At 33.7% G+C, this 12679-nt stretch overlaps 1 protein-coding gene across 4 annotated transcripts; it reads right to left on the reverse strand.

Moving 5' to 3' along the window:
• Positions 1-3235: 3235 nt before the first annotated feature.
• Positions 3236-12093, reverse strand: LCB1 (long-chain base1). Of its 4 annotated transcripts, none has more exons than XM_007023610.3 (13): positions 11848-12093; positions 11000-11186; positions 10812-10906; positions 9947-10038; positions 9444-9537; positions 9027-9099; positions 8790-8922; positions 7707-7881; positions 5452-5592; positions 5253-5348; positions 4969-5110; positions 3697-3824; positions 3236-3602 (listed from the first exon to the last, which is right to left on the reverse strand). In XM_007023610.3, exons 2-13 carry the CDS (start codon positions 11103-11105, stop codon positions 3420-3422), a joined length of 1458 nt encoding a protein of 485 aa, XP_007023672.3. In that variant the 5' UTR covers positions 11106-11186; positions 11848-12093; the 3' UTR covers positions 3236-3419. The 4 variants fall into 4 exon arrangements, with proteins under 4 accessions (XP_007023672.3, XP_088663672.1, XP_088663671.1 ...); XM_088807546.1 differs by having other exon boundaries at positions 12032-12055; XM_088807545.1 differs by having other exon boundaries at positions 11000-11188; positions 11851-12049.
• Positions 12094-12679: the final 586 nt, after the last annotated feature.

The following is a 12679-nucleotide window of genomic DNA, read 5'->3' on the forward strand; positions in this document are numbered from 1 at the left end:
CGACTGAAGCAAGTAATTGGTTTGATGCACATCCTGATCGGAATTGTGCAGCCAACTGTTATGTGAATGTTGTCTGTCTACTGGGTTGCACAAACTCTTGTGCATACCTCAATTTCCATTGTTATGGGTTACGGACCGAATGTTGTGGTATATGTGAAGCATTGTAAATCTCATTTTGATTGAGCTGATTACCATGTTGTCCAACTTCTTCATGTGATATAACATTTGTTTGGCGTCCCTTAATGCTGACATACACAGCCGAAACATTCCTCTGTTCTAGTAGAATTAATGCAACATCCTCATCGTCCTTGATAATTGGCCGTGATAGCTCTCCAGGTGTACTGATCAATGCATGTAACTCAATCTCGTCAATTTTCGAGTTTACCCCAATAACATCTTCAACCAACTTTATCAAGCCCGCAAACGACAAATCACTCATAACCCCCCACATTCATGACTCACCACCCTGTAAATGCCATCCACCCATTGACCATTGTGTCTTATCACAAGTCGCACAATTAGAACCCTATTGAAATTTTGAAAAAAAAAAATTTGTCAATCATTTTACACAATACATGCCGTGATCAAAAATTTGTTAGTCATGTTGTTACACGCCATGCATATAACGTAAAATGTTGTAACACGGCATACATATAACGTAAAATGTGGTAACACGTCATGTATATAACGTAAAATGTGGTAACACGTCATGCATTTAACGAAAAATATAGTAACACGCCATGCATATAACGTTAAATGTTGTAACACGCCATGCATATAATGTAAAAAATTGTAACACGCTATACATATAACGTAAAATGTGGTAACACATGTCATGCATATAACGTTAAATGTTGTAACATGCCATGCATATAACGTTAAATGTTGTAACACGCCATGCATATAATGTTAAATGTTGTAACACACCATGCATATAACGTAAAACATTGTTACACGCCATGCATATAACGTTAAATGTTGTAACACGCCATGCGAAAAACATAAAATGTGGTAACATGTCATGCATATAACATAAAATGTTGTAACACGCCATGCAAATAGCATAAAATGTGGTAACACATCATGCATATAACGTAAAATGTGGTAACACGCCATGCATATAGTGTAAAATGTGGTAACATGCCATGCATATAGCGTAAAATGTGGTAACACGCCATGCATATAGTGTAAAATGTGGTAACATGCCATGCATATAGCGTAAAATGTGGTAACACGTAACACGCCATGCATATAACGTAAAATGTTGTTACACGCCATGCATATAACGTAAAATGTTGTAACACGCCATGCAAATAGCGTAAAATGTGGTAACACACCATGCATATAGCGTAAAATGTTGTAACATGCCATGCATATAACAAAAAATGTTGTAACATGCTATGCATAAAACATAAAATGTTGTAACACGCCATGCATATAGCGTAAAATGTGGTAACACGCCATGCATATAACGAAAAATATGGTAACACGCCATGCATATAACGTTAAATGTTGTAACACGCCATGCATATAACCAATGTCGTGACACGCTAAAATAACGCTAACACATGTTATAGATGCATGGCGTGTAACAACTTTGAGCAATGTTTCTAATCCATTTTCTAATTTACACCAAATGTTTTAGAAATTTAAGTGTGTTGTAGTAATAAACCCAATAATAGGTACCTTGATGTCATCTCTGCTATAGGGTTTGTTAATCTACAACAATATAGCCAGATGCTGAGAGATAGACCACAACCCGATGACGATGGTGCTCAATAGAGAGTTGACAGAACTCATACAGTTCAGAGATCTGAGAGAGCTAACGATGATGGTGCTCAACAGAGACTTGCCAAAGTTGAGACAATTTAGAGAGTTGAGAGAGAAAGATGACCGAGCTCAAACAGCTGAGCATTTATTTTTATTTTTTTCTATTTTCTCTCTACCGGGAGGGAGATTGCTCAAACAGCTGAGCATTTATTTGAAACGATGTTGTTAAGGGCATTTTGGTCTACTCATGCTTTTTTTTGCTAGAAACAAATAACTTTATATGGGTGATTATTTCTGAAATCACCTTATCACGAGATCCTTTTTCTCACAATTTCCTCAATTTGTCTAATGTCCCTCTTGAATTGTCAAGTTCTTATATATATACCAAATAAGAACATTCTTTAAGAGCGGTTAGTAAAAAGTGCTTATGAAATAGAAGAGTATATTTAGGTAAAACACGTTCTTTATGAGAGAACCTATTTATGATGGGAAGAACACGTTCTTTATGGGGATAGCACGTTAGCTCGTTACTTGTGTATTGGATAGTGGAAGGATATTTTGGTTTAATGATATAGTGGAGCTCAATGACATCTAAGAATGTGTCATGTGTTTTCTTAATAAAAAGGAAAAATGTAAAATAAATGTATTTCAAAAAAAGGTTAAGAGGATGACTCTTTAATTACCTCTATACGTAAGTTGTCAAGCCAAGCTTTCTAGAAGATCTCCAAAATGAAAATAATTCATGAACTCTGTCACTTATTTTGTGTTATTTTCACTGCTTTTTACGTGACGTAGCTGTTACATGCTTGTTCTCATTTTATAAAACAATTATTAAAAAACTAATAATACGCTAACCAAATCAAGTATCTACACCCAGTCAAAGATGCACTCTACAAAACCTTGACCTTGGTTTATACAATAAGTTATTTAACATCCAAAATGAAAATTGGATGAAATATTGAAACGTTAACCATAATTGCTTTCCAATCCTACAGTAGGTCATCAGACGCAGCATGTTTCTCGCAAATAATGAATGCAGATAAAATTTCTTCAATATTTCTCCTGGAAAGATTGTTGGTAATTGGAAATTGAGCTAGGGGCACCAAAAGGGTTAATAATCTTTTAGTTGAAATTATAAATTGAAGGCTTTTTTAAAAAAAAGTACTTATGTGCAATAACAAATATTTAATGAGACTTTTCCATATCTTCACTTTATCTTTTATTTATTCAAAAAGTTAATAACATTTTAACTAATAATAGTTAATCATAAAAATCTATTTGATTAAAAAAATACAAAATTTGATTGAACATAATAAAAAAATAAAAATTTATTTTAAGTTTTTAAATAAGTCAAAAAAATTTTAAAACATTTTGCCAAATAAAAATAAAGCTGAGAGATTAGACTACTAATTTTACCCTTTTTTTTTGAGACATTAGAATACCATTAACACTATAACAACTAAAATAGGTAGAAAGGATCACAAAATTTTAAATAATAAAAGTAGAATGAACAATGAAATTAATTGTCGTTACATATGAAAATAATTTACTTGTGAATGGAAATTTCTAAGAAAAAATAAAGACAATTTCATGAGAAAATCTTCCAAAGCAGTTAAAAACAAAAAGTCTGATTTTTACATGCGCATCAATCATCTACGATCCCGCAAGCTCAGCACCTCAGCTGCAACTCTCTTCAATGAGGCACATGCCTTGAGCAGGTCAGATTCTATGTGGGCGGCAGAAACAAACAGTCGAATTCCCACAGGCAGGGGGCATTTATCAAGCGTTGATCTTTTTGAAACCACTACAAATATAGAATCTTCTTTCAAGGCCTGCAAATGTTTAAAATCAGCAGATAAAACTCGATTCAGGCATCCACCAATCACAGGACTCTACTAAGATGGAGCAAAAGAACTGTGAACTTACATGATCGGCAATCTCTTCAAGCAGCTGGAGGTCACTTTTCACCGAACCTGTTGATTTTTCAAGTCGAAGGAAAACAATGGGTGATTCTGGATTGCTTGCTACCGAAAGTCCCAGGATATCTGACAGGCCTGTATTTCACAAGAAGTTCAGAGCCGGGAATGGTTTGTGTCAGTTACACAATAATCACCAAACAGTTGTTTGCACTCTCAGCTATTCTCTACCACCAAACGAAGGCTTGTACTACAAAACGTTTGATTTTTAAAAACTAAACAATTTTAAATGAATATACAATGAAGTAAATAACCGAGGCGCTTTCTGATGTTTTATAAGTTAATAAGAAAATATCAGGGTGTCTCATATGAAAATGTTTGTTTTTGCAAGGAAAAGAAAAATGAGGACATTTTTTTAACAAAGACACCATGTAAGTCATCAAGGTGCTTTCTGATCCGATGTTGGCATGTTACATAGGTTAATGAAAAAATATCAACTTCTACTCACCACGGTGCTGAATAAGCTCCATATGTATCTTAGAAAATGGAGATTTCAATGTTGAGAAAACACTCACAACCTTGTATCCAATGTACCCTATTCTCTTTTCCCCACTATAATATGTGTACGGCTTAGGGTGGGGTGGAAGGGAGGTGGCCTAGTTTGACACTGACATTTTTAGGTCAAATAATCAACTACACAAGTTAAATTCTTTTTCAAGTGTTGTGAGACTTTTAGATCAAATAATCAACAGTTTAAGGTTTGATTTGCATACTTTAAATGGTCTTAAAACTTTTCTGCAACTCTTGACCAAAAAAAAAAAAGAACTTTTCTGTAACTCAAGTAACTTCATATTCTGCGTTGCTAGGCTGATATGATTACAATTCCTAGGTACTCCAAACTAACATTTCAACACCAATCAAACTTAGGTTCCACTACTCTTATTTGGTTGCTCACGGACCTTAGAGCACTCACACCTTTTTAATGTACTTTAATTGTCCTAATTCTCAAATAAGCAGGCACATGTCAAGCCCTAAACAAGTATAAAAAACAGATTCTATTCTATTCAGCTTCCTAATAGCACCAGGACTTTGGATTTTGCTCCAAATCTCCAAGTATTTTCTTTTGTCTGATTTTGTTTTAAATTAGCTCTTAGCAGACCTAGAGCTAGGCCTATATCAGAGATTACTTGAACTCTGAACATGTGTATTATCACAGAAACAAAGGACTTTGAATTCAATCCCTAAGACCGTACAGAAAAGTTAAATGCATGCTCAAACCAACCTTTCCATAAAATGGCAACGTTTTCCTTCAGCTTTGATGTCAACTCAGGATTTTGTTCTAATACATCAATAGCAGTAATCGCAGCACTAGCCAAATATGGGGGCAAAGATGCAGAGAAGACATACCCAGAACTGCTCAACCGCTGCCACAGATCAGAATAACATTAGCCTTTTAAAAGTGAACTAGGAAGGCTATCTGTTAAAATAATGGTAATAAAGGGTAAGACTAGGCAGAACTTCCACTATTCAGTAATACAAGAAGGTCATAGTGTAAAGTGTACTAACTTGGTGATCAATGACTCTAGCACTTCCAGTGCAGAATCCTCCTTCTGTCGCCAATGCATGCCCCATAGCAGCAGTAACAATGTCTATCTTCTCAATCTGCAATATGCGCAACCATTAATCACTAACATAATCAAAGCAACAATAAGAGTGTAACAAACTTTATGAACACACCAAAAAAAAAAAAACTTTATAAACACACCGGAACCCCACAGTATTCAGTGAGACCCCTTCCTGTACGGCCAAGTACACCAAATGAATTACTCTCATCCAATAAAACACGGAAGCGATACTTCTCTTTCAGCCTGATGATCTTGTCCAAAGGAGCTATTTGACCAGAATTCTACATATTTAACAATCAAAGGGTTAGATCCAGTACGTGAACTTTAAATTCAGGAAAGAAAGAAACAATCAAATGACCTGAACCAACCACTACAAGGTATCACCCACTTTGACCCATTGGGCCTCATGATTTTTTCCACAAAAGGAGCCTTGCAAGGATGGTTCCAAGTCTCTTCATATGTACCAAAGTCTTTTTACAAACTCTGCTTTGAGATGGGTGTGAGAAAACAAACGCACATCAAGGAAAGTACCACAGATGGGATGATTAACAAAATCTATAACTGCTCTTGGACCTTGTAAGTGTTAAGTGCTTTAGTAGATTGAAGATTGCTACTTTTCAGCAATTCGATTAAAGGAAAATAACCAAGCACATATGAAAGCAAGCCATTGCAACAATAAACAGGTCATTACTATTGATTGATTATGCAATTAGTAAACTTCAAATAGTGAAAAAATTGTTTTATGACAACAAAAATGAAACATGACATTCTGACATGCACTTCAAGAGAAATATCTTTCATATAGAACCTCAATTCCATAACATCACAGTTGCAGAGTTTGACAGCTTAGTACACCTCATTCCTCAATAGAGGAAAAGAAGCTTCCTAAGGAATACATATACATATGATAAATGCATGTACATGTATGCATGCAGAAAAATACAAAAATGGACAGTTCCAGTTAAGAAAAGGAAAATGAACACTGAAACTTCCATAGATTGAAGATTACCGCTTTATAGCAATTCCGTATAAGGAAAATATCCAACTAAACACATATAAAAGTACACCATTGCAACAGCAAAACAGGTCACGACTATTTATTGGCTACGCAATTAGGGAGCTTCGAATAGTGAGAAAATAGTTAATGACTACAAAAATGAAACATGATGTTACACATGCACTTCAGGTGAAACATCTTGGGCATGGAACCTCAGTTTCCATGACATCAAAATTGCAGAATTTGACAGCTTAAGTAATCCTCAACAAGATTTGACAGCTCAAGTAATCCTCAACAGGGAAGAAGAAGCTTCCTAAGGAGTACATAGACGTATGATAAATGCATGTACATGTGGTGTGCATGCATGCACAAAGAAAAAAAAATGAAAGCTCAACTGAAGAAAAGAAAAAGGAACACTGAATCATCTTATTCACTGCTCACTGAAAGCTAATAATAAATTCAACCTTGGTCTTGCTCTTATCCCATATGATTGGAATCTGAAGAGCATTGAAGATTCTATAAAGAAGCCCCCTCCAACAATATTTCTGTCACTTTTTTATATTCCCCATCCATGAAATCTGTCTAACTAGTCTTCTATTCATCAACTTACTCAAACTTCTAAAGATAACTACTCTTAACATGATCCAAATCTTGGATGCTCCAAAAACATATCAACATATAAAAAACTTCAAAAAGTTGGGACATGGCCCTTTTAAGGTATATTTACCAAAAAAAAAAAAAAAAGAAGATGAAAAAGAAAAAGTAAAGATGACTATATGGTGTGAATGATTCACTAGGGCAATCAAATAATGATTTGCATTTTGCAAGAATCTAGGCCTAGGCAAGTTTGTTAAGCAGTGATAGGTATATTTCTTTTTATTTGACTCTGAAATTTTTCGTTTCTGAAAGGTCATGTTGGCTTCTGGTGTTCAAAAAAAAAAAAAAAAAAACATTATGTTCTTCACATAATTAATAATTTATGGCTGCACTCTCTAGCACTCATTCATCCTACTTTGTTCCTAATTTGATATACCAACAAAAGATGAGCATGGTGCAGACAAGAATTAATGGATCACAAAGTCCACTGAAATGACATGCAATACCCACAAAATGTTAACTTTATGAACTAACCCTATGCATTTTTCTTGTCTGAAACATTTTAAAAATAATCTAATGCCAACACTGAAAACACATTTTAAAAGCCAAATGGCATTATCATAAACTAATGAGGAACTTGAGTGCAAATTTTCAGCAAAATACCACTAGACTTATTTATACCAATGACTCTTGTGCAGTAATTTATCATTCAAATCCTAGAGATATGGCCATTTATGGACAATGGGGGCACACCAAAGATACAAATTGTTAAAGCTTATATGTACATCTGACATAACATACCTGATACACAGCTTCAACCACAATGTAGCGCCGCAATTTCTTAGCCCGCTGATTCTCTGCGGTAATTTTCTCAAGAGTTTTTTCTAGAGATTCCATATCATTGTGTTTGAAATAAACAATGGTGCTTCTAGAAAGGTAGAGGCCATTTTGTATACCCCAGTGTACTCCCTCATCGCTGGATAACCAAACACAAACATAATATATATGATAATGAGATATAAATCTACACCTAAAAGATTCTAAAAAGGTATTGAAAGCAAAGACACAAACTTATGCTAAGATAAGCAAGGAATGATAGAACAGGACACAAGGACTGGAAAGATCATACATGTGCATATACAATCGAACAAAGATCAGAAAATAAACAAGAAAAATGAAAAACTGGAACAACTCAATAGGCAATTTGGGCCTCTGAATACAAGCTTTATCCCTTTAAAATTGCAGCTGTTCCATTCTGCCCAAATACACAAATCAAACAAAGGGAATTAAACAATCTTCATATGGATTCCTCCAAATTTCCCTTCCAAGATTACAACAATGCAGTCTACCAGGAATTAGATAGGACACACCAGAAAAAGAAGATGCTACCACCACAACTCCCTCAATACCGAATAGTAAAGCAAAAAATGATCCACTCTCTTAGCATTATTCATACACATAATTTAATTAATTTGTTTTATAATTCTAAACCATACAATAATTGATTAGTTTAGTTTTAACAATTCTGTAAACAGCTGGGCATCACTTATAGCAGCCCATTGCAAAACATATTATAATCTGGGTTGTGAAACCATCTAGCAATGAGTCAATCCAGTTGTTAATTCAGTAAAAGAAGCTCCAGTAGGATACAAGAAAGAAACAAATGTCTATTGCCATGCTTGGGAATTTCAGGTGCATTCAGCAATCAATTCTATCTCACAATGCAAAAATTGAGAGAGGGATAGCAAGAGCATAACAAAATAAGGAGAAAGAAAGAGTAAATCAATCAATTTCACAAGTTATCCATTCCACAGCTTACCATATCAAATTCTGGCTAATAGTCACATATTTAACCAATTAAAGCAGTAAAAGTATTTTACTTACACAACTATTATGTCACCCTTTTTACAAAAACAAGGGATTGCACTGAACATGGTGGAAAGCCCATAAGAATAGAGGATGGAATCAGGCGTTCCCAAAAACTTTGCTATTCTGGCCTCGCAATCAAGGTGGACATCTGAACAACAGAAGGTTGTCACAATCTGAATCTTGTTCTTATAGAAGTTTAGGAAGAGACCTCCAAAGTACAAAATTTAAAGTTGCTTCAGTATTGATGCTTACCAATTGTTCCATAGAATCCACGAGGACCACAAGAACCAACACCATATTTCTCCAATGCAGAGGTACATGATTCCTGAAATAACACATTTTATTAATTCATATTTTCATATCTTAGTTACAAAAGTCCCCTTGAAAACATAGTCTGGTTATAACTTCCACCAAGTTTTTAAAAATATACACTTCTACTTTGAGAAGCCAGCTTTTTTAATAATATTCAACACCCTTCATAAACAAATTTTAGACAAGGTAAATGTATATTCTTAGGAAACATCAAGTGGGAGAGTGTATGTTTTGAGGTAAATTTGGAGAGGATTGTCATTATGCTATCTTGATATAGGGTTTTTGTAATTTATTCCCTGGTCCTTAATCTGCTAACAAAATAGAAGAATAAATATATAATAGCGACAGATTCCTCACAAGTAACTTTTCATGCCCTATAAATCCAAGATAATTTGCAGAAGCAAAGTTCACAACTTCTTTGCCATTGATTATCGTATGAGGCCCTGCAGCACTGCATAAAGATAGACTCATAAGCTAGGACACCTTTGGAAAAAATTCACTTTGAGTATTTTAACTAATATAACAATTCATGAGTAGTTACCAAAATTCTATAAAGTTCCCATGCAAAGGCATACACCAATAAAAATAACATACAGGAATAATTCATAATTATGATTCCAAATGAAAACAAAATTGGGGAAGAGATTAAATGACGTAAAAAAGAAAAAAAAATGCATACATTATTTGGAAACAAAATCCATTCAGTTTGGGAGAGAAAAAACATGGAAATAATACTTGGACAAAACGCATATCTCCCAAATCTTCAAAATGGAGGAGGAAAGGAATAAATGTAAGTAGAACCAAAATTTTTCAAGAGTCAAATGCAATTCAAAATATGTAAAGATAACAATTATATTCACCTTTCCAACACTGGGGGTTCACTCTGCATCTCTTCAGTAATAGGAGGAATAAGAGATTCTGGAACCCATTCATCACATAGCTCATCTATTTCCTACAGACATTTGGGAGACTTCTCAGAATGTTAGGCTAACGCAAAAGCGTCGACATCAAAAAGAATAATAAGGAAAACTACAATATACAAGCATGAAACTAAAAGCATATCAATCATAGAACAGAATAAGATTACAATCTGACACAGATGCACCATTTAGATAAGTTAGTCTAATAGTAAAAACATATCAATTGTTAGAACACCAAGGGACTTGATCCAACACACATCACCAAACCCTTCAGCAGAAAATTTTATGCTTAAACATAAAGGTACAAGTGTATATGGCTACCTAGAGACAATCCAATGATGATGTGCACATGCGAACTTGAAACTTTTTTACTTAATAAAATTCATTGCAGAATGTAAGAACAATTTGATTCGGGTAAAAAGAATAAAAAGAGGTGAAGCTAGGATGCAGATTACACATGTAAAAGGAGTAAAGAATGGCGTACTATTGTTGGACCTTTCAAAGATATAGTCCTTCATCAAATGGAGTTGAAAAAGGACATGAATTGAAAAGCTGTCAAACAATTTTCAATGGTAGTAAGGCTTCAAATATGGCAGCACAAATCAGACTACAATCATGAAAGAAAATTCTTTTAATCATTAAACATTCTGGTCCAAATAACATGATCAGCCAAATCCTAGCTATGAAATATTGAATACACATATCACATTAATAGATTCACAGAACTGTGATCCCAACCACATAAACATGAAGTAGTATCTACCCAAGGGGAAAATCAAAATTTAAAAGTAGAATTGCAGCACACCTTCTTTGTTAACGGTCGCTTAGGAGGCTTGTAACTTTTCTGGGAAAGCAGAAAAAGAATGACCACCAAAAGAAGCACCTCCACAAACAAATGCCCTATAAACAAACTTGAAAAAGTTCATGATAAACACGTAAAGCATGGATAGGAGACAAGATAGAATCATGTAATTAAGATTTTTGTGAAGGTACCTCCTATGTGGACTCCAAACACTACAGCTCGTGCAGAAGGGGCATCCAAAGCCAAAGTGACCCAATTTAAAGTGGCATTAACTAAGTTTAAAGCAGCTGATTCCATAGCAGTTGGCAAACAAAAGGATCCAATGACTAACTTTTTTTGCTCTAAAGCATTGAGGAATACAGCCCACTGACCTCAACCCTGCAGCCATTAATTAACAGCTTAAGTTCCGAAAAAAAGCAAAAGCAAAAGGATAGAAAGCAAAACCATAATTGATTGATTAGAAATGAATAAGAGTCTAAACTACACCGCTAAACCCAACATAATTGTTCTATACAAAAGTAAAATAAATTTTTTTTTTAAAAAAAGCACTTTTAACGTTAAATTCTTCAAAATTATCATCGAACTTTCATATCCAAAAGCTTTTTTTTTTTTTTCTAAAAAGTACGTCATCGTAAAAGTTACAACCAAACAGTACCTAAGCTAATCCAAATGAACCAAAAGCTGAATACTTCTCTTAATAAAAATTAACACCATCAATCACACAAATACAAACCGAAAATTGAAACCAATATGGATGGATTAATAAATTATAAATGAAAACTTCTACACTTCTAAATGTTGACATAGAGAAGAAAAAGTAGAGAATTTATAAATTTCCAAGGAATGATCTATTAGAAAATTGAAAAAAAAAATAAAAAGAAAAGCTTAGGAGATCACTCAGATTTGGTTGAAGAATAATTATAAAAATAAAAATCCAACGATGAAGATTTCGGCGTAATTTCAATGGAAAATTAAGATGAAAGTCGGAAGAAAGAAAAAAAAAAAAAAGCAAGTTGCCGCAGAAGGGAGAAGCCAGAACCAGGATGCCGGCACCGGCACACCTCTTGGTCCGGTTGATTTGATTTTTGTGTCTGATAAGAGTTGGCTTGGCCTTGGGATTGAAATCAAACGAGTTTAAGGCAGCCAAGAAGAAAAAGAAGAAGAGATTTGGAATTTGATGAAGCACATGCTAATGGGAATGGAAAAGGAAGAAGGAAATACACATGCTAATAGGAAATGGTCAACCCCAGGGTCCAAACACTTCCATTTTTTTTATTTGATCTTTCTTTCATTTACAATTTTGTTTGTTTGATTTTTCTTTTATAAAAAAGGCGAAAAGTACACAAAACTGCTCTTCTAATTTACAACAATATCCCAAAATTATTATTTTTAGTCAATTTTATCCTTCTATGCTCCTGCGTTATTCTCTATCCACGCATCAAATAAAAAAAGAGATTATTGTTAAATTAACACGTCATCATGTTGATTTCCTCATTTCCTTTCAGTCCGTACAACCGAATTGGATTGAAATAAATTTAAAATCAAATTTTATGTATATTATTAATAAAATTTTAATTAATAAATTAAAGTTAATTTATAAAAAAATAAGTTCAAAATTATATTTAAAATAATTAATAATTTTTAATAAATAGTACATTGATTATAAAAAATTTATAAATAAAAAATTATATATGTAACTAAAAATTAAGTATTTATAATTGACTTTAAATAATAGATATCCTAAGACTGTCTATCGAATCTGTGATAAATAATAGTTTTATTATTGTTTTTCTATCCAAACCCTATTCGAACTTGATTATAAAATAAATGAATCGACATCCATGCTTGCTCGTAAACTTATCGTAATTGAA

Source organism: Theobroma cacao, chromosome 6 (assembly GCF_053813885.1).
Source record: "Theobroma cacao isolate CCN51 chromosome 6, ASM5381388v1, whole genome shotgun sequence".
Lineage (NCBI taxonomy): Eukaryota > Viridiplantae > Streptophyta > Magnoliopsida > Malvales > Malvaceae > Theobroma > Theobroma cacao.